Source organism: Olea europaea, unplaced genomic scaffold, assembly GCF_002742605.1.
Source record: "Olea europaea var. sylvestris unplaced genomic scaffold, O_europaea_v1 scaffold2240, whole genome shotgun sequence".
Classification (NCBI taxonomy): domain Eukaryota; kingdom Viridiplantae; phylum Streptophyta; class Magnoliopsida; order Lamiales; family Oleaceae; genus Olea; species Olea europaea.
The window spans coordinates 70,886-95,144 of NW_019240443.1; the positions used below are offsets into that span (position 1 = coordinate 70,886).

Sequence of the window (24,259 nt, forward strand, 5' to 3'; positions counted from 1 at the left end):
CTTTTCTTGATCTCTTCGTAATTAATCTTTCATCCTTTTTTTGCTACTCTTCAATAATTGATATCTCATTGGGTTTAATGGCAGGTACCTAGTCTACCTTCACGGGCAATACTGTTTCTTTCCTTTCAACATTTTTAAGTAGATTATATCCCCACCTTTTAAATTCACTCCTGTATATGGCATCTTCCAAAAAAAATTTGTTCATTCGTAAACACCATTTTGTTCAACATGAGTGGACCATCTCCTACAAGCATAACGTCCTCTACCTAATCTGCAGGTACATAATCTCCTACAAGCATCTAGTCTTTATTAGATCTCTCAATTGCTTGTTTTTGACATCTTAAATATTATTGAAATCACAAGAGCTTGAATCTCAAGGGGTCAACTTATGTATACAAGAAGAAGCTTGTATGATGCATCCGATAGCAGAAATCACAATATACATCTCCTACAAGCATATCCTCCTTGTCCATGTTGAGATGATTTATTGCAATTTTTAACATTGCTAGCATCGGAATCTTGTATACATTACTAAATAACATTTCAAAAGTATACTAGATACAAGAGAGATCAAGATTGTGGTAGATAGTCTAAAAATAAAAAGAACAATTGAATCCAATATCAACTAATAAACTAGAATTAAACAAATTATTAACCCTGTAAGGGGTTAAAACTTGTTATCCTAAAGTCAATTGACTAGGGAGTCATCACTCTAAAGCCTGTTACATGGGTAATTTAGAAAGTTTAAGAGAGAGTGTTGTAAATGAAAAACTGTTAAAAAGAGGAAAATTGAGGGAAAATATAAAAAATAGATAAAAGTAGGTGCATAAAACAGAAGACGCACCAAATGCCCTTATTATATCCCAAACACTTATTTAGGGAAATCTAACTTTTGATAAGGGATTATTAGCTAAGTTAAGTTTTGGAGATTGAAGCAATCAAAATTAAAGAAAAATCCTTATTTATTGACGTGTTGAACTGCAATTGATGAGATTTACCTTAACTAGAGACGTGAGAATAATATAAATTTCAATTTTAGATCACAAACTTGAAAAGAATTAAAAGAACAAGAGGACAAGAACATATTTGAATATTAAAGGTTGGGAATCGAACAACTTGTAAATTCATGATGCTATGCTTAATTGGTCACAGACACGTCAACTTTGCATTAGAAAAGTAGGCTTTGATTTCTGTATTGTAATCTTGAAATAAAAGTAGGCTTTGAGGACAAATAAATGTTCAAGTTTGGGGATTTGATAAATTCAATTTGTACACTTATTCGGGACTTTAAATAATGAAATTTTGTAGTTCTTTTGATGAAGTATAGCCCAATTTATGTTATATTGTGTTTATGTGGTAAAACTCATGATTTATGAAGAATTGGAAAAAAAAAAAGAAGCTAAAAATAGAGAAGAATGGCAAAATTAAAAATACAGGGACTAAATTGTAACATTTCAATAGTTGTGTAGGGACATAAAATGAAGAGTGAAGATGCTAATAGGGCAATTGGAAGTTATTGTGCTCATAGGCCGTCATACCATGTTTAAGCGAGATCCCACTATAGGACAACTGAAGCTAAAATCATTCCACCATGTATACACTTAAGTTATATCATGTGTACACATAGCTTTTCGGCTAGGAAAAAGATTTATTTCCTTTTCTTGTTTTGGCAAACATTGGTATGATATATTTGGATCCTTTATTACCTAGAATATGTTCAGAACATGAGGGAATCTTGCTTAAACTTAAAAATCACATAGTCTACATATTTTGGAGGTGAAGAACAAGGTTAAACATTAAGATCAAGATGGATTAAACAAAATTATTGAAGAATATTCATGACTTTTCTAGATTCAAGTGAAGAAAGTGGATTTTTCCACTTCATTCATCATTTCTACTTCCCGGTATTTTTTTCAATAATTCTTGTATAATTTAATCATTAGAATGCAATGCTAGTTTTTCTATTGAATTAAATGAATGATGACCCCTATTGCATATCTGTTTTAATTTAAGACTAATAATTTAGTTATTTTTTGGTTTTCTAGATTGGTTTTGTATATCCATTGCATTATTTAATTGATTTGCCACCAATTGATAATTAGTTGCTTGTTATAATGTTGAGAGACTTACAATAAGTTTAGAACGTGATACAATTAACATTTGTAGATAGAACTAGGAATAATATTTATAAAATATACAATCACATAGATAATCTATAATTTAAAGCATTTTTCTTATGAATTCGAACTAGGAATATTTTCAATTTGTAATTAGAATATACTTATTTTGTCTTGAAAAAGAGAATTAAATACACTAGCTTTATCAGTTATCACGAAAAGCATGAAATTGACTAGCTTACTAATCAAGAATTGAAATAAATAGTAATAAGGGGCTTCAAAATCCAATACAATCATTCATGTATTTGACAAAACAATTTTGATTACTTTTTTAGTTTAGGATTAGTATAAAAAACAATACAATCACCTCTTTTATGTCATGATCATTGAATTTAATAGTAACTAGTGAACTAGAATTTAATATTAATTCTCGTGAGACGATAATTCACAACTCACTTTAATATTACTAGTCAACGATCTCATATGCTTGGGATTTCTGTCCGGACAAATTTTTGGTGCCATTCTTCGCCTCCAAATTATGTTGAATATATGGTTTTTAAGTCTAAGGGATCTTTCCTCACATTTTAGATGGATTCTAAGTTATAAGGGAAGCAAACATATCATACCAAAGTTTGCCGGAAACAAGAAAATGAAAGAAATATTTCTCCTGGCCAGAAAGCTATGGATTGCATGGTATAATTTGAGTGTATGCATAGTAGAATGATTTTAGCTTCAATCCACCTATAGTGAGATCTCACTTATGCAGACCATGCGTACGCATAACTTCACATTTTGGGGCCTATTTGATCATTTTCACTTGTGATTTCATCCCTTTAGCTTCCATATGCTTCCAACTAAGTTTGTAGCATCTTCACTCTTCGTTTTATGTCCCGTTGCAACTATTGAAATGTTGCAATTTAGTTTTAATGTTGTCATTATTTTCTATTTTTACCTTGTTTTCTCCAATTTTCATCAAATCATGAATTTTACCCAATAAACACAATATAACACAAATTAGGCTATATTTTCATCAAAAGGACTATAAAATATCACTATTTAAAGCCAAAAATAAGTTTATAAATGGCACTTTTAGAACCAACTCATGAAAGTATCACACATAACGGTTAATGTTCCCATGGCTGATCTCTAAGAAGTTAAATGATAACAACATCGATCAAGATTCAAGATAAAAAAGTGGATGTAGGAGAATATTACTGAATAAAAAATACGTGAGATTATTGAAGTATACACACACACACACACACACACACATGAAATCTGTTCTTGTTAAATTTATAGTTATGTATTTGGTCTTTCATGATATTATATTATAGAGACCAGGTCTTGAATCAAATGTCTAATATATATATATATATATATATAGAAGGTTTAGGTATGCTAATATCTAGTAGGGATGGCAAAAAATTTGTTAAAGTTCTAAATGGGTTTACCCACCTAATCTGATAACTGAGGTAGGGAACAGGTTGGGACAGGGATCGTTGCCCCGGAGAGGAGATAGAGGGTACAATGAACATAGTCCAAGCCCCACTACTTGCTCCGTTTAAAGTCCATTTTAAATTTTTTATCAAATAAAAAGAAAAAAAAAACTATTATCATTTTTAAAGGGAACATGGATTGTTCTTAACATATTAACAAAAATAAAAAAAAATAAAAAAATATCACCAACTAAAAACAGAAACAACAACAACAACAACAACAACAACAACAATAATAAAGTGGATGATAAATGAGGCAGAGGCACCTTCCCGCTTTAACCGGGTATGCTGGGTAAGATAACGTAACAGAAGTGCCTGACCAAGCGGGAACGCAAAAACTTATACCTACCCAAACCTTGACCCACTTTGTTGTATTCTCTAATATTTAGTATTAGATATGCAACTCATTACTTCTAAATACCAAAAAAATAATAAATAAATAAATAAAAGAAGACTTTGCAGTCAACCAAAAAATAAAACTAATTGGCATCTATATCGCGGATAAAACTACATTGTGAGAAAGATTTAACAGAAAGCTTGATATAATTACATCTGGTAGTAGATGATTGAATGAAAAAACTGATTATATTTTAAACTGTCCAATAATATAATGTCACGTGACACTATTTCAAGTTTTATGTCAACATTGATATTCATGTAGAATGATTGTCTATGTAGCTAGATATTTCAATGAAGACTCGCACAACTTTTGTTTCCATTTGTTTACTTTGACTTAAATTAAAAATTGAATTTTATTCCCTATCAAAGATGAGCTAAGCACGTAGGAGAATATTACTTTAATTTATTGGATTATTCTCCTTTACCAGGCGACATACCCTGCCTCTGTGGCCGTGATAATGCAGCATGATTCTATTATATTATGGAGATGAAATCTTTCTAGTCAACCAGAAATAAAATAAAATAACAATAATAATAATAATAATAATAATAATAATAATAATAATAATAATAATAATTGGCATCCATATGGCCAGCCTATTTAAGTGAAGACTCAAAGGACAAAATTTGATTCATACGAGTCAGAACTGTGAAATCTTATTTACGACTGATTGCATCTTGAAGGAGGCACTGACCAGAGATTCTATGTTTCCATCTCCAAGTAAGTGGACTCATGCGGGTCATATGCATATTAGTTATGGATTTAATCTCAGTAAACAAAAATTCAAATGAAGTTGTACAGTAGTGGTTTCTATGACAAAAATCCCTGCTTGTGGTTCGATATCAATTAGCATAACATTGAATATCATTCCGCAACTTCAATTTGTTGGTGAAAACGAGCAGNTTGCTGGTCCTTGCTGTGAGACAGAAAATGGCTGAAGAATGGCCCTCCGCAGTTATACAGAGTTCAACGCCAGCTTTGCTACGAAAATTTCGATCAAATTTAGCCCTTGAATCGGAGAAAGGAGTTCAAGATGCAGATGCAAAGCCAAGGCTGTGGCTCTCTGTATTAAAAGATCTTGATGCCAGAAAAATCAAGAATTCAAGTGTATATAACCTGAAAAAAGACATCAGAGACCTTGTTTGTAGACTTCAGGATTTCCTTCAAATCTATTCCAACAAGGTCCAATCCAGACGAGGCAGGAGCATAAAAAACAGTCTTATAAAATTTATTAGGTTCATTGATGATATCAAATCCTTCCGGATGGTTGCTTGTGAGGTCGAAGAAATTAATACCCGGATAATGAGAACCATCGAGGTACTTAAGGATTTAAACATATTAGGAGTCACTAAAATAGAAGAAGAAAGTTCTCACTCAGCAAATGAGAATCCAGAACCATAGAACCGACAGTTCAGGTATAGTGACTCCCTCTCTCGAGAAGAGCATATTGTTGGGATGGACGATGGAATCGAAACTCTGAAATCTGTTCTGCTTGATGGCAGCTACAGAGTTATTTGCATATACGGCATGAGTGGGATAGGTAAGACCACTCTTGCACAGAAGTTATACAATGATACATCTGTTCAGCAACACTTCGACGTTCGTGTTTGGATAAAGATGGGCCAGGACATTACTTTGGAAAATGTTCTTAGAAAAATGGTGAAACAAATTTCCAAACAAGTAGGCGGAACAACGCACTTAAATCTTGATATTGAAGAATCTGCAGATTTTGTTTACAAATCCTTGAAAGATAAAATATACTTGGTTGTTTTCAATGACATATGGCCACTGGAAGGATTCAATTTCCTGCTTAGAATTTTACCACATTATCGAATTGATAGCAAACTGATGTTCACAACTCGGTTAAGAGAAGTAGCTACGTACGTGGCTGGGGATGATCGAGGACTCATTTACTCGATGAAGAACTTAAGCACATCCGAGTCTTCAGAGTTATTTTGGAAGACAGCATTCTTGGGGGACCCTCAAGGTAAGTTTTGTCTTCCCCAACGACAATTTAAATCTGAGTTCCTTCATATGAAACGTCTTCCACAGCTACTTTGTTCTACTTTTTGTTGGACAAGGATTGTCTGCCTTACTATCTATTACGAGTTTTTCTTGATAAATTTTAGTCTTACTTTCGCCAATAATAGATTTTGAAAAATTTCCTTAGTATAGTGAGCTAATATTACTCTTGGAAATTATAGGTTTTTAGACCGAAATACAGAACTAGAATAATGAAAAGCTACAAGACACTTAGTTTTTAGAAGATTAAAGTAATTAAACCAATTTAATTTAACCATATGTGTCAATCAATAAAATAAACAAAGATCAAACAACACCAAATATGATCACGAGAAAATTCCTAATTAGATAAAAAACCTCCGAACAAACTTGCCAATAAAATTTACTAAAAAAATTAAACTTACAATTAATTTAGAAACTGCTATATTTTAGCTAACTCTGACCACCTAAGTTATAAATCACTAAGGAACTCTTTTCGTTGTGCACTCCCGCACTTCTCGAAACTCTGAACTACTTTTCTCTCTGTGTGGATCAGCCGAATTCCACAAAATTTTAGACAAATAGCAAAACAATTCCTTTAATTTAACAATAAAAACGAACACACAATAAGGCGTCGTATGGTGGGGACAATTCTCTATTAAAACAAAACAATTTGTTTCATATCTCTCTCTCTCTCTCTCTCTCTCTCTCTCTCTCTCTCTCTCTCTCTCTCTTTGCACACAAGTCCTCTAACAATTGGCATGTTAAGTCCATAAACTTTGATCTCGTGCAATTTAGTCCTCAGAACTTCACTTTTATATCAATCACAGCTTCATAAATTGCATGCAAGGATCCTCAACTTTTGGTACTTGTGCACTTTGGTCCCCTCCTTTACAATTTTGGTCATTTTCACCTCCATTTGCCTTGTTCCTATTTCGTGAGTGATTTTTGCCTACAAAAGCCATGAATACACAATTGTCAATAGGAATTCGCTCAATTTGACCACTAATTAGCTTATTTGGGTATTAAATAAGTGAACAAAAACATACTTATCAAGAAGCTTAATTAGAACTTGGATCAAGCCGGCTATTATACTCTTTTAGCTTGTGTTTGGCCCTCATCCTTGTCATTTATTTTTCACTCATTTTCATAAATTATGGTCCCCACGTCTGGAACTAATGCATCAATTTCCACTTACGGTTGCCTTTTTTTGACTTTTCCTTGGAGTGGTCCACATAAAATTCACCCAATGTTCCAAAATTGCCATTGACATGTTATCAATGGACTTGGCTTGGTAAGGGTAATTTAGTCCAATCAATTTCCAACGGTCCAATGGGCAACCTGAAGTCTGACACTGCAATTAAACTTTTGCATTTTTATTAATTGTTTAATGTAGATTAATGAGATGTTGAAAAAGAAAATGGCAAGAATGGGGCTAAACACATGCTTATATTCAACCATTTAAACTTATTTGTCACATTCTCGATTTAATGTAATTGACCTAAATAAAAAGCCCCAGTATGCTTAGTAACTTTGATATCTAATATGGTATCCATTATCCAAAATACTACATCTTGAATGTGAAAGATAGAAATCTCTTTATTTCTTTATTACATCTATGCGATTACTCAAAATCAACATGTCATTAACATACAAGCAAATAAGTATAATATTTTCACATAATTCCAAATATAAACACTTATCTACACTATTATATATAAACCCAAATGAAATAATTTCTAAGTCAAATTTTTCATACTATTACTTAGGTGTTTGTTTTAAATCATAAAATGATTTTACTAGTTTACACACCTTGTGTTCACTTTCGGGCAGAGCAACTATTCAGGTTGGTCCATATAAATCTCATCATTGAGATCACCCCATTTAAGAGTACCATCTTGTCATCCATTTGATGAACAAGCAAGTTGTATATGGAAGCTAATGCGAATAATATCATAATTGATGTTATCCCAACTACTAGTGCATATGTTTTAAATTTATTCCTTCATTTTATTTGTAACCTTTAGCTACTAGGTTAGCTTTAAAGGTATTAAGAGAACCGTCTAAATTATATTTTCTCCTAAACCCAAATTTACAACTAGTTGGTTTAGACTTGGGTGGCGAAATCAACAAGTTCCTGCATATTGCTTGGCATAATTGAATAAGTCTTATCTTTAATTCTATCTTTCTAAAAGATACTATTAAGAGAAGTGATAGCTTCTCTATAGGTTTTGGGGATCTATTTTCACATGTAAAACAAAAGGTATTGTTCTTACAACATTCTTCTCATTTCCTTTTACTAAGTGAGATAAATTAAGAATCAATTTTATCTAGTCCTAAAGTCTTTTCTAATCAAGTTCTTTTGCTTCTTCATGGCTCAGTAGATTCATTAACATTTTTAAAAGATGTTTCATCTTATATTCTACTAGAGTTATAAATCTCTTTATGAGTTTCCTTCAATTCATTATCCGAAGATAGTGAATTCTCATAGAACTCCACGGCATTCGATTCATTTATCACATTGGTTTCCAAATTCAATAATCTATATGATTTGTTATCACTAGCATATCGAACATAGACACATTTAATGCCTCTTGGAACCAATTTGGTCCATTTAGGGTTCATGTTCTTACAATATGTAAGATATTCGATAATATTAAAGAATCAACCAAGTTAGCAAATTCAACTTTATTATTAATACTAACAATCGTATACAATTTGACCATTCCTTCACAAGAATATTATTTTCCAACAAAATTCTCATTTCGGGATAGTACACGTTTTTCAGACTCATAAACACTTTTGATGCTCTGTTTTTCTAAGAGATTTCCACTCACTAAATTCCTATTCACTCCAGGAATATGTAGTCCATTTGTAAAGTAATGATTTTTCCAGAAGTGAAGATGATATCAACATTTCCTTTCCCAACCACTTTGGAGCATTCTTCATGACCCATTTGTATCTCTTGCTCTCTATTTAATTCATTCATGATAAGTCTTAAATAGAGACATGATACATGAATAGTTGCACATATATCATACCATCAACTTGAACCTTTCCCTTGATTGAATTAATTTCCCTCATGGTAGTCACAATGCTATCTCCATTAATGGAGTTAACTTTTCCCTTTTTCTTATTTTGTTTTCAATGTCGACGGGTTTTCTACATACAATCTCCCTTCGACTTCTTCATAAACTTGTTAAAGTTTTTAGGAAGTTTCGTCTTGTTTGATTTGTTGATAGCTTAGTCCTTTCAATATCATTGGCTTTCGTTGTGCCTTCATAAGTGTTTTCACTCTTATCCCTTGCCTTCAATTCCTCTTCAATTCAGAAATTTTTTGAACTTGTTACAAAGAGTAATCCTCAGAATTATGAAGGATTTTTTTTTTCAACATCCTTTCTAAGTTCTCGAGAGTTAAGCAATAATTACTCTCACTTACAATGATTCAGGAAGTTCAATCTTGACCGCCTTTAATTTGTTGATGAGTACCTGTAATTCATGCACTTGGCGGAGAAGATGAATGTTTTCAAGAAATTTAAAATAAAATACCTCTATATCAAGAATATTTTTGTACCTTCTTCTTCAGTTTTTGTATTTATTCTCTAATGCATTCCAAATATTTTTTTTGCTGATGATGTGTTAGTGTAGAAACCATAAAACTGTTCAGATAGTTCATTGAGTATATGATCGTGACAATCAATTCAAATTTTATGCTTTTGGCTTTTGACTCTTATGGTATCGGCATCTCCATTTGTTGGTTCTGGTAGTAGTGCAAACTCCGAATCTAGGACATAGAAAATCTTTAATGTCATTAGAAGGAACTTCAAGTTGTATTGCCATTGAGTGAAATTTGTTCTGTTGAATCAATCCAAGTGAACAAGGCCTTGATTCATAAGTTTCATAGTAGTCATGATAGTTTTGTTCTTTATAGAAAATTTAGTGTTAGATAAACTTGATCCTAACAAGGGAATGGAGAAAAGAAATCAACGAAAAGAGAAGCATCAAGAATTTACTTGAACGCATAATCGTTGTCCTCAAACTAAATTTGTCCCCCATCTCATAATTGCTTTTTATGCTTAAAAGAAATCACGGCAAATGATTTGTAGGATTTATCAAATCTTAGAAGAAGAAAGACACTAAACACTTGTAATTTTTCCTTAAAACTTGAAGAACACTCAAAAGGATGATTAGTGGTGTAATAATTTTTTAGAGGAATGAAATCGATCTCATATATATAGGTTATCAATCATACAACATGAAAAGGCCTCAATGGTTCATGAAAATATGCATTTTCATTAAAAAGTGCCAAAAACAAACCCAAAATTTCAATCCCAATAGTAAAAAAATTGGACTTGGTGATTGTCTACTACAAAATTGGGCGATTGTCAAGGCCAAGGTTTTGGCTTCAGGTTATTGAAAGCGACATTAGGCACTTGTCCACACCAAAATTTCAGCTCCTTTTTTTCTTCTCGTTTTGTTTTTGGTATTTTCTTACTTACTATACACACCCATATGACTATACTCGGATAGATTTATTATCATTCCAATATACTCATCATATTAGTTGAACACCAATTAAAACAGTAAGGAACATCACTCATAACACTCTTCTTAAGTATGGAAGATAGCTGATGAGAATTTAACATGTGTTGCCAAAGGGATGCTGACAGCTGCTGCCTTAGGCCAAGAGACTTGTTGCATTAGTTAACATGAATTTAACACCTCAAAATAGTTCGATTCATTCTCGTAGCCAAACGGGTGGAGCTTTTCCCTTCTAACTTATTTTCCTTGCAAAGCTGATTAAAATGGATATGCTAGCCCATCGTCAGTTCTTAAACCTAAATTTCTTGCTATTTGATTATGAATTAAAGTTTTCCACTCTTTAAAAGACTTGAAAGCCTAATTCTTGTGTTTTAAAGAATAAATCCATACTTTCCTAGATAACTCCTCAATTAAGCCCCTGTTTGATAGCAATTATTTTAAAACTCTTTAATTCACATACTCATTCTCAATAGCACATTCACATAATAAAATATTTTGCACATAAATTTAAAATTTTTTCTTACTTTTTTAACCACATGTCTCCCAAAAATCACTATTAAAAACATTGTTTCTTCAAAATAATGGCTACCAAACATGGGCTGAATTAATGGAATTATTTTTGTCTCGCAAAGAAGAAAATTTTGCTGGCCGTCAATGCATACATACTCCACTGTATGTCTTGTACAAGGAACAACATAAAATTGCATTCTCTTCTGCATAACACACACCGTCAATTTGCCCACCTAACTTTTCCCAAAACCTTCCCCACGAATTCAAAACCCTTATTATGGTGTTTCGTATTAATGATAATTTGATTTAAAAATTTCCTTGACCTTCTACAGCTAATAGAACAAATTTTGACAAGCAATTCTATATTGACATAATAAGCTAACTAAGCATTAGACTGATTTCTTTTCTTATAATTTTGAGAAATAAAATATATATTGACAATTTGTCAAGTACTACCATTTAGAGAAATTTTTGAAGTAAAGTGGAAAACGAATTAAATCAAATAAAGCTACAAAAAATTTGTCTATTTGACAAAAGAAAAGCACCAAAGATACTCAATAACGGATTGGAGTCAACACATTTAATATTGATGTAATATGAGGATAAATATCTAGCACAATATGAAGTAAATATCACAAATGCACAAAAACAAAAGATAATTGGTAGAGTAAATAAGAATTCACTAAAATATGAAAAATAATACATAGATTTGTGTTTACATATTTGTCTAGCTTGTCTAAATCACAATGTAGAGCTTATTATATGTAGGGAACATTTCAAACCCTAAAAACAAAGTTATAGGTGGAAGAGAATGTTGAAGCACGTCAAAGACGTGAAACGGCCCTGGGCTGGATGTCACCACAGCTCGAACGTTAAGAGCACCAAGCAAGTGATGGCTCCACTACTCAATCGATAGGTTGGCGCCAGCTCCCTGCTTTGCGTGCTCTTGTAGGAGGCTAGCAACCAACTAGCGGAGAAGCGTCAAAATTTCTCCCTAGGCCATATCTTGGCCACTTCCAGTCCACAAATTTCAAAATCCAATTGAACTCCCATATTGAATTTCAACTAGAATTGTTAAATAGACTTCAGATTGGATTCCGAAATAGTAATCTACATAGAATTTTTGTCATACCTTAATTCTAACAAACTCTATTTTGATATGAATTCCATTGCAATGAACAAAACTTCAAAGATTCTTCACTTGGAGACAAATTTCACTGCAACGAATAAACTTAGGGTCTGTTTAATTGTAAAGATGAAATTGAATTGAATTGAAAATGAATTTCGGGGAATTGAATTGCCTAAAAATTATTTTCCTGGGAATTGTAAATTATTATGTTTGATTGGTATAATTTTCTAAGTAGAAAATGTTGAAATAAAAGTTTTTTTTGTGTTAGTTTGGCTTTATTTTACATGAAAACTATCAATTAAATAGATAGATTTTACTGGTATTGGGGATGAAATTTGCTTTCATTGTCAATCCAAAAAAAAAAAAAATTCAAGAAAATCATCTATCTTTTGACGTTCATTTGACTTTGTTTTACATGAAAATTGTCAATTAAAGGAAAATATTTTTTTTTTACAATTATTCTTAGAATTTGTTTTCATTGCCAAAAAAAATTTAAAAAAGTTCCGCTACAATAAACCAGAATTGGGATTCTCACCATTTTGGTGAGAATTCCAATTCAAGAAAAAGTGGGAAAATTGCTTAGGTGGCAAGAATCATGGAAAATGAATTTCCTAGAATTTTTTTATCTATCAAACACTCATTTTTGGCAAAAGGTGGAAATGAATTTCCATTTTCCATGGAATTAGAGGTTATCAAACACTACCTTAACTCTTAAAAAAACACCAAACAAAATTCTCAATCAAAATTTTCAATTGGAAAAATTCTCCACCTCTACCACAAAACCTAACTATGGCAAACTCAATAATTGAGTATCAACTAAATTCGAAACACTACTCAGCAGGATTACCTTGGATACCAAAGTTGCTCCAATTATCCACACGAGCAACAAAAAATGGAAAATGATTTAATAATCACCCAAGAGAGTAGAAACGAGGCATGAAACAGAATCAACACAACTAATTGTTTCAATAGAAGGTTCCTGTCTAGAACTAATACCTTTAATCACATTTAAAACAAAAGCAACTAAGTTAGCATCCCCCATACCGATGCAGAGGCCTCATATTTCTCCTTGATCTGTCTCTAGCAATTGAATATGACAGGACCGCCTATAATGATGTAAAGTGAAATGTTGCATAACTTTTGAACTTGACTGAAATGTATTATTCAATGTAGACCATAAACTAAACTTCTACGCCACTAGACCAAACTTAAAATCCACCTGAGTGCCTAAATTTTGCTATCTAATCTTCAAAGATTATGTAGAACCATGCAAGACATAAAGTTGGGAACATTTTTTGTCCCTTCATAGCAATATGGGCACCTTTATTTACTTTCAAGGCTCAACATTCACTAGTGGACCTTTTTAAATTAAGAGTACTCAAATAGATAAGATTTTTCTTCAAATCTGGAACATGTCTCACCTCATCAAGTGCTCTAAACATCCCATCAAACATCTTAATTCTGATCTTTCAAATACCAGTTGTTTTACAATTTGCATTTTTACATATTAAACAACACCTTTTGAAACTAGTTCTTATGTTGAAAATGAATCTCGATTTGGACACATATGAAAAGCATAAGTTGTATCAAGAATCAAATTCTCATCAAGTTTGGAGTTGTCATCAGAGATAATGAAAAGTTCCCCATCACAATAGCAGTTTTCAGCACTACCGGCTTCACTTGAAGTTTCTAATTGCTTTCCCTTCTTATTTTGCTACCAATTTTTCATTATTCTACAACTTATAAAAATCCAATATTATGTGCCCCTTCTCCTTACAATAATTTCAAAATTTATTACTGAAGTTAGACCTTAATTTACCCTTTGCATAACCACCATCAACAACAAGATCATCTCTATGAACCTCAGATCCAACGAGATGCTTCATTTTCTCCTTCGAAAATAGAGCATCATAGACTTTTTAATGGTAAGAGTATCATGACTGTATAAGATCGTGTCTCTAAAAGACTTATATAAAGTTGGCAACAAATATAACAAAAGTCAAACCTAAATCCTTTTCATCATATTTAACCTTAAGGATTCCAAATCAACAATGATTTTCTCAAAAATAGCTAGATGATCTTCAAGGGATGTACCTACTGTCATAGATGAGAATATAGATGCTGCTTCAGATGTAATTTGACCATCACAAAAAATAAGCTGAGCTCTTGATATAATTGAACCTTGCTCTGACACAAGTCTGTTGTAATATGAGGATAAATATATGGCACAATATGAAGTAATTATCACAAATGTACAAGAACAAAAGATAATTGGCGAAGGAAAAGAGAATTCACAAAAATATGGAGAAAGAATACAAAAAATTATGTTCACAAATTTGTCTAGTCTAAATAACGATGAAGAGCTAACTATATGTAGAGCATGTTTCAAACCCTATAAATAGAGTTATAGATTGAAAAGAATGATGAAAATGCATTAAAAAAAAAGGTGAAATGGGCTAAGCAGATGCCAAGTAGGCGACAATTCCGCTGCTTGAACAGAAGATAGGTGCCAAGCGGGCGCCAACTTCCTGCTTTGCGTGCTTGAGCGGGAGGCTAAAGGTTAGTGAAAAAGCTTTGAAAATTTCTTCCTGAACCATATCTTGACCTCTTCAAGTCCAATACAAATTCCTAACTCCAAATTGAACCCCTGAATTGAATTTCAACTAGATTTGCCAAATAGACTCCGAATAAGATTCCCAAATAGTATTCCAAATAGAAATCGGAACACCCTAATTCTAACAAATGTTGATATTGGTAGCACAATAAGTGTATTATAATTAAGATCTATTCATTTTATTATTATCATCTTCTTCATAGAGGCAATTGCCTTCTATTGTAGATATAATTTTGTTTATTGCTGATGTTATCATATATTAAGAGCTGATGAAGGCAATATAATGGAAATGAGGACTCATTATTCATCATTAACCAAATTATAGTTAGGATTTTCTTAACAACTGTTTTATAATATATGCAGAAATGGATCCATTGAAGAAGCAGATAGGGGAGGGAGTATTGAAATTGTGCCAGGGATTACCATCAGCTATAGTTGCAGTTGGAGAAGTTTTAGCAACGAAGCATACATTAAGTGAATGGGAGATGGTGCTTCAAGATATCAAGTCATTAATGAGTAGAGGCCTACCAGTTGATCAAATCGCATTAGAAGAATCGATTTCTGCTTTAAGTTTTGATGATTTACCATATCACTTGAAACCGTGTTTTCTTTATTTGGGTCTGTTCCCAAAGGGTTCGAAGGTAAAAGTGGAGCACTTGTATCATCTATGGATGGCTGAAGGCACAATATCCCAAGATGAATGTCAAAATAATGAAACTATGATGGATTTAGCAGAAAGATATTTGAATGATCTGGTACAGAGAAAAATGGTTGAGGTCAAAGAAGAAGAAACTCCATCTTTGAGAAAATACAAGTGTTGTTGGGTTCATGAGCACATGCAAGATCATTGCTCACTGAAGGGAGGAATATTTTTTTAAGGTTCTAGATTTTGGGCTCAGAACTCAGAGAAGAGTAGATTCCGATTCCTGCTCGTCGACTAGTAATAGTGCACGTAGAATGGCTTTATATTTAGGCAAACAAGAGGATGGATCCTCTGTTGATCAGTTTAGAAATGAAAAAGTTTGACCATCTTAGGTCTCTCTTGTTCTTGAATCCTCGTGATCCTGAGATGAAGTTGGAATGGCCTCGAAGAATGTTTGATCTCAAGAAGTACAGAATGCTGAGGGTTCTGAGTTTTGAACGGGTTGACTTTCAAGAGAGAGGTCTACCCAGGGAAACGACAAAGCTAATCTATCTAAAGTATCTGAGCTTCAAAGAATGTAATCTGGGAGTGTTGCCATCATCGATTGGTAACTTGTCATTCTTGGAAATTCTTGATCTACAAGTTTCGAGTCCAATAATCATTCCAAATGTTCTGAGGAAAATGGTAAAACTTGTGTATCTATATCTTCCACTCGAGTTTAAGACGCCTAACAACGATAAACTGTATTTGGGCAGTTTGAAAGGACTTGAGATACTTGAAAACTTTGACACTACAGTGTGTAATGTTGCTGATCTTTTCGAAATGACAAATCTTCGACACTTGTCTAAGACTGTTATAGGGATTTTGGGGGATCTTGAGCAGATTGTCCGCCGCTTGGACGTAACTTCAGTGCATGCAAGTATCTTATTTCCGTCCATTAAGATCAAAAACTTTGACTGTTATACAGAAGAAAGGCATTCTGTTCTTAGAAAACTGCTCAATTGTCAGATTCTTCATACCCCGTATATGGATGGGCATCTTGGACGGCTACCACGATACTATAAAATCACTTCAAGCCTTACTCAGATGGTCTTAATAGGCTCTCAACTTAAGGATGACCCCATGAAAACTTTGGACAAGCTCCCGGAATTGCAGGTACTAGTACTGCAAGACGACGCATTTGATGGAAAGGAAATGATATGTACTAAATCTAGTTTCAAGAAACTCAAACGTTTAGAACTCTCGACTTTGAATTTCTTGGAGACGTGGAAGGTGGAGGAAGAATCCATGCCTGTGCTTTCCATTTTAGAAGTTAAAAACTGCAGGAAATTGCAAATTCCACTGCAGCATGAATTAAGGAATCGATTTCCTTCAATCAAATTTGAAAATGACAAGTAGCTATATCCATAGATGGATTGAAGTTGAAAAAATCAGGACCAGGTAGTTTCTTAGCCATCAGTTCCTCTCAATCTATATTTTTCATCGTACTGCATATTTAGGCTAATAACCAAATTTACTGATTTTTCTGGTCTCCCTTTGTCTGTCTCCACTCTCTCTTTAGAAAACAAAATCTGAAGATTGCCAAAACAAACACATTGAACTTATATTTCAGTTTTTGACTGCTAATACTCATATGTACAAATACAACACTGAAAGTTATTTTGGAATCATATAATCAAAATAGTTTTCTAGTTTTTTGATATACTGGCTTATATGTCGAATAATAGAAAAGTTATTTTCGTATATGAGCTTCGCTGCTTCAGTGTATATATTTCTTGTATTCTCCCCGAAACTGAATGATACAGGTCAAACATTCTTTTGTACTTTTCTTATTATTTATTGTTCATTCCCCTACCGCTTTCCAAACCTCAGAATAATGTCAAAATATTTTTGAAATCTTTTTAATTCTTGTGAATTTTTACTCCCATTATTGTTAATCTTGCAGGAACTTGAGCATTTCTATATGAAGATATAAACTTTTGTTATCTTTCCACAAGAACATAATGTTGCAGAAATTCCAAGAAGAAGGGTGCTTTCCTATTGAACATGGAGAATATCTTTTACTCTTGAACCTATCGCTCGTTTATTCTTGTTGGTAAAGGTTAAATTTGAATAAAAAAATTGTTTAGTTGTGTTTTCATATAAAATGTTTCATATTTTAATTTGGAAGACTGCCAGTGATGGTTGTGTCCTTTAGCTTGAATACAAATTTTGGCCCCCGTTTGGCCCCATTAAAATTTATAATTTGTTTTTCTATCTCTTCTTGTCAATTACATCTACATGTAATTCCAAAACTATTTTTTTTTTTTTAACTACTTATTCTTCAAAAAAAGGCTAATACAACCATTAAAATTTCAAATAATGGGGGCCAAACGAGGGCTTGATCTTGCTTCTAGGATTCCTACATGTAAGTATATTTTTGTAAAATTTCCACAACAATATTCGCATCAACCTTCAATAATGAAGCCAAAATTAATGTGATTTTTACGTGATTTTCGCATTGTTTCAATAAAATGATGTAAAACAATTGCTCATGGCCTTCATCATTAGAGAGACAGAAATTGCCACAAGGACATACGTGAATTCCTTAGGCTCGGATAGTCGTAAATTCATATTTTAGTTTGATTTTTATGATCTGATTTACGGTAGCAAACAAAGGCTCTTCAATGCTTATTTCTTTGTAAGCCTTGTTTTATAGTAAAGAACTCGTGTTTTTCATAAAGTTGGCTGCTTGTCAGTGACAAATTTTTTTTATATTTTATGTCAAGAAAGAGAACAAATAAATGTCACTTCAATGAGAGTAGCGCTCTTAATTGAAAGAACAATGCCCTTAGTACAGGGCACTATTCATACAGGAGCCTTACAGCCCCTCACTGTAGAGGGCAGATCGGTCCCACTGACCTGTATTAAAAAAAATAAAGTAAAACTTGCGTGGGCCCCACCTTGTGTTTGTTTTGGCAGAGGCTCACACAACCTCTGCCTGTACGTGAAGTAGAACTGTAATTGAAAGTACACAGTGATTAGCGAAAAATTGAGGTCTTGAAATTTACCTCAAACTTTACATTTTATCCAAACACAACCTTTCCTTGATCATGACTCCACACAAATTTCAGCTACAATAGCTGAGAAAAATTTTACAGTCATATATCAATCTGATTCTTAGATTCTACCAAATTCTAACACTACTAAAAGTATATTTGGGAAATGATTAAAAATGAATGAATTATAAACAGATAGAAATGAATGATGGATAAATATACATTACTTATGAGTCCTTGAAATGTGTAAATAAAAAGTTACTTAAATATTTATAAACATGAACCAAACATCGGCTAAGTAAAGCAGTTTGAAGTTGAAACCCAACATTTTAATTTCTTCCGTTGTAGGTAATTAGTGATAGAATTTTTCGATTACAAAGAGTGATAATAAAAATGTTGTCTCTAACTTGGATGACAGGCATTTGAATCGGTAGCAAATTTATGGTAGAGGTCTGCGACAACTTATTGCGTTCTAAACATTTTTGTAAAATAAATTTAAATAAATTGATAAAAATATATTTATTTTTATAATTGTCCTAAAAAAATGCAGGCCTAGATGATAACAGATGCACACTTTTGTTTTCTAATTTTTTTTGGAGCTATTTCCTAAGAATAATTCATTTCGGGTTATTTTTGGAATACATGGGAGGGCACATAAGGGTCATTATAGACACCCTTATGTTTGGGGTTGTGTACCCCAATAATAATTCATTTCCTAAACCCAATGGATAATATAAGCCTGAATACCAATGTCTGATTTCCATTCTTTTCAAAAAAATTTCCTATAGAATCATTTATTTATATAATAAAATATTTTGCACATTAACTCAAAAAAATTTCCCTACTTGCTAACAACGCATTTTCTTAAAACATTATTATAAAATCTTTTTTTCCTTTTTTTTTTTTTTTTTTTTAAGAATGGTCTCCAAACATGGGTTTAATTATATTTGTCTCATTTACTTCAAAAGAGGACTTTGTGATTTCAATTTTCAAATGTCTAACTTTTAAAAAGTTTAGTTGTAAGAATTACTGAGTACTTATTACTTCTAATGATTTTAGTTGTTATGCTTGCATTATTTTACTTATTCAATAATCTTGGAATCATTAAAATAATATCATGAATAAGAAAATATTTTTTACGCATAGACTCACAAGGTTTAAGATTTGACCTAACCGCCTTGTCATGCTTTACGTTTTTTTAGACTATTAGTTTTAATAGATGTACTATTTTTAGCTATAATGAATTCACTAGTATTCCAATATGCAGATTAAATTAATTCCATTAAGTGTCAAACAAGAACAAATAACAAAAAAATTGAAATTGAACGCTAACTAATTGATTTTATAAATAAAAATATTTCATAAAAAATTGGATGTGCAGTCGTAAGTCTTCCTCTCACGATCGAAAGGGAAATGTGGTTGGGTTGGTTCAATGTATTACCACGTGACGTGCTACTGACTGCATGTCCTGGATCAACGTCACATCTAATTCATTATTGGATTTTTAATTCTTTCTCAAGATATAAATGTTATTATGAGTGAAGTCCAAGATCTTATGAGTAAATGCACTGTTTGTCAAAATGCCACATGGGCTACTAGAGACTGCATTTCTGACCATTAACATTGCGCCACCTAATGCTATTCTTTAATAAACTCCTACCCCATCGAAAGCTTCTCCATAAATATGTGATTCAATCTTCCAGCCTTACATTTAGACCGTGTATTTGAAAAATATCGATTATAAAGATTCCTAATCAATCAATATCATCTAACACTTCTTATAGCCAAAAGGGCAAAGATGTAAAAAGACATCCTAGAAATCGCATCCTACTTTTCACTTTTGGACTACATAAAACTTCGCAGACCAATGTAGCCACCGTTTGGCCCCCATTATTTTTCATTATAATGGGAGAATAGTGTTTTTTTTTTTTTTTTTTTTTAAATGTTGATTGTAAAAGAATAATAAGTTTTCGATTTATGTGTAATGTTATTTTATTAAAAATTGTGTGGTTGAAAATAGGAGAGAGAAAAATTTAATTTAATTTGATGAGATTTGATGGGGGCCAAACAGGAACTTATTTTCCTCTAGAGTTTTCCTAGAGTCACGGAACCCAGGGGTGCATGTGGCATCCCATATTTGCTAGGCACCTTACACCTTATTTGTACAAAGCTCATGTGACCCTGAACGATTAGCAAAACTCTTTCCTCTGTGCCTAAGACCTGAACCATCAGAATGGCAAGACCAACTATTTGATATCGTGACAAGGGCTAACTAGGAGTTGGAACACACCCATAGCCAATGAGTACCTGACTAACAACTTTTTAATCAGAATTTCCTTGCCCACTGCTAAGAACATTTTCCCTCTTGAAAGTTGCAATTTCTTCAAAGTTCTTTCCTTAACACTTTCAAGAATCCCTTTTCTTGAGCACCCAATCATCGAAGATGTTGATCTCAAAAATCCGTCGATCATATGGCCGCCAACACTCTGATCGTTCTTCGGTAAAATTCAGCAATCGAATGGGGATCATCGACAAGTAATAAATTAAGCGAATTGAATTATCGTTGCACAAGGAATAATGTTTAATTATGGTTTACTAGTTATAACCAAATTCGGTAAGAGTAACATCAAAAGAGGTTTCTTGATTTTCATACTAAGTTTAACTACGAAAGCAATAGAAGCGGTTTTATCAAATATGAGATGAATATATTGGATTTCTTAATCCCTCTATTAATGCTATCCCCAATTCTCTACCCCTTATAAAGCAGTATTTTTTCGAGTGTTAATGACAATCGATAATCCAATTTTATTTAATATTCTTTTTCAAAACACGTTAAACCTACGTTTGACAGGACCAGATCATATTCCTAGTCCGAATTCATATGAAAAACATACATTATATCACTAGATTTATCGTACACGACATATATATTATTCTTAATACTTATTATCCATGTGTCAAATATGCAATGTTCTACTTATTTTGAGCCTCCCAATACTATGAGTAGGCAACCCGTTATCTAAATGGTGGCCAATCATTCAAACAATGCAATATGAATGTATAAATAATCAAAAACTCAAGAAAATCACTAAATCAAATAATTTTGAATTGAAATTAATAACTAATAAGGTTCATCATCCATCCACAAAAATTTAGTTTAACATTCTTATTAAAAAAAAAAAATCCCCGAAAACAAGAAAGTTGGATGTAGGAGAAATCAACATTCTTTGCTCAAATCTTGAAAAGAGGCTATAAATCTTCAAAATCCTTAAGGCTCACAGTCACTGAGATCGAAGAGGCCGGCGTCGATGGCAACTCATTCGAAAGCAGCAGCATCAGCAGGTCGCAAGTGCTGACTTCGGAATCGCAGGGCAGTAGGAAGAAGGAAAGGTTTGTCTGGATTTGAAAAATGTAATTGCCGAATTGTTTAACATGAATGGTAGGTAATGGATTCCGGAATTGCTTTTCTATTGAACGACGACTCCACGCTACATGAAAATGAATTTGGGCCTAATTTTATAATAAACTGGAGGCTCAAAAAAGGGCCTAAAACATTAAGCCCCCGTTTGGCCCTTATTTTGTAGAAATGAAAATGAGTAAAATAGTATCTTTTTGAAAAATGAATGGTTGAAAAAAAAAAGGTTTTCGATTTACGTATAATATTATTTTTTGAAAGATTGTGTAGTTGAAAAAAAGAGAGAAAAGGGGAATTTAATGAAATGAAAATTAATGGCAGTCAAACGGGGGCTAAAAAAAGGCCCAAATCATAAACCTGTGTCATTTTCCAACCGACTTCTTCCAGGTTTCATTTCAGCCTATGCAATTCAAATTTCCTCCTTGGCTAGCAAGTTCTGGGCAACAATTGTAAATTTCGGCGGAGTCAGCACTAGTGGCCACGCCGTCTCACCAAGTGCTAGCGTCACTAGTGATCATAAGGTATTACTATTTAAGAGTGACAAATCTTCTATTGATTATTTACAATTTTCATATTATTCTTGACATACCCGAACGGTATCGTAATCGACTCTTGGCAGTGTAACATTAAATATTATCAAAGTATGACTGTCCTCATATAAAGTACTATGATAATCTTAAGTCGAATAACCAATTCCACTATCGAACATTAGAAATTAATTACTAACATTCAGATACTTATCCATGTGGAATTTCTTCAGCGGGGCTCCAAATGTTTCTTCTTTAATAACACATTCATGTGTTTATTTAAATGTCACAAAATTTTATAATAAACTGGAGGCTCAAAAAAGGGCCTAAAACATTAAGCCCCCATTTGGCCCTCATTTTGTAGAAATGAAAATGAGTAAAATAGTATCTTTTTGAAAAATGAATAGTTGAAAAAAAAAATTTCGATTTACGTATAATATTATTTTTTGAAAGATTGTGTAGTTGAAAAAGAGAGAGAAAAGGGGAATGTAATGAAATGAAAATTAATGTCAGTCAAACAGGGGCTAAAAAAAGGCCCAAATCATAAACCTGTGTCATTTTCCAACCGATTTCTTCCAAGTTTCATTTCAGCCTATGCAATTCAAATTTCCTCCTTGGCTAGCAAGCTCTGGGCAACAATTGTAAATTTCGGCGGAGTCAGCACTAGTGGCCACGCCGTCTCGCCAAGTGCAAGCGTCACTAGTGATCATAAGGTATTACTATTTAAGAGTGACAAATTTTCTATTGATTATTTACAATTTTCATATTATTCTTGACATACCCGAACGGTATCGTAATCGACTCTTGGCAGTGTAACATTAAATATCATCAAAGTATGACTGTCCCCATATAAAGCACTATGATAATCTCAAGTCGAATAATCAATTCCACTATCGAACATCAAAGATTAATTACTAACATTCAGATACTTATCCATGTGGAATCTCGTCAGCGAGGCTCCAAATGTTTCTTCTTTAACAAAACATTCATGTATTTATTTAAATGTCACTATATTTTAGTTTGTGAGATCAGCTACTCACTTCAAAAGTAAGAAAATGCTACACATGATTATCTAATCGTAATAATGATATTCGAATCTCGTTATTACTTGCAAACATAGATAATTCAAGATTCATGCATATATAATTTGCATTTCACAATCACAACTCTTTGTGATTAACACGTTACTAAGACTTGAATTTTGAATTCTATTAATTTAATAATTAGAAAATTGATTCAAATAAATAATAGATCTTGCCAAAATATAAAATTCAGTAATCATATTAAAAGTGTTAATCATCTAAATCAATTAAACCTAGAGCATAAAACTTATAGCCACAACATGTGTTCAGCGAAACGACAAGATTACCTTGAATTACACACTAATTATTAGTTCACAAACAAACGTGAAAGGAAATTGGTAGTAATAGTTTAAAAAATATATGTACCTATACGAAATCTGTTGATCAAAAGAATGATAATTCCATATTATCTCATCAACACATAAGTGACACTGTCACATATGATTATTCACGTAAATGGTACACAAGTGCCACAGTACATAGCCTAATTATAAATTTAAGAGGTTACTACGAGAATAGTTTTCACAAAATAGCCAAAAAAAAATCTTTGGGGCTACTAAATTGGTCACATTACAACTGAAAATTTTTTTTTTGACCTAAAACGCTTAGATATGCTAGAAAATTCGACTAACGTGATACGGTATCAAGTTCAAATTTTATGTGTTACCAAATTTACGTTTTAGATTTCACTTTAACCAATTTGACCTTACGTGCGAAATTAATTTAACTAAAACAACAAGTCACT

General features: G+C 32.6%; 1 protein-coding gene across 2 annotated transcripts; it reads left to right on the forward strand.

Moving 5' to 3' along the window:
- Positions 1 to 4,922: 4,922 nt before the first annotated feature.
- LOC111381037 (probable disease resistance protein At1g58390) lies at positions 4,923 to 17,660 on the forward strand. 2 transcript variants are annotated; one of them, XM_023004733.1, is made up of 3 exons: positions 4,923 to 6,000; positions 15,173 to 16,892; positions 17,398 to 17,660. In XM_023004733.1, the coding sequence occupies exon 2, from the start codon at positions 15,795 to 15,797 to the stop codon at positions 16,848 to 16,850; it is 1,056 nt and encodes a 351-aa protein (XP_022860501.1). In that variant the 5' UTR covers positions 4,923 to 6,000; positions 15,173 to 15,794; the 3' UTR covers positions 16,851 to 16,892; positions 17,398 to 17,660. Both variants share the same exon structure in this region, with proteins under 2 accessions (XP_022860501.1, XP_022860502.1).
- Positions 17,661 to 24,259: the final 6,599 nt, after the last annotated feature.

Coding starts and splice junctions, on each gene's coding strand:
- LOC111381037 (XM_023004733.1), top strand. CDS start 15,795: ATGGATCCTCTGTTGATCAGTTTAGAAATGAAAAAGTTTGACCATCTT.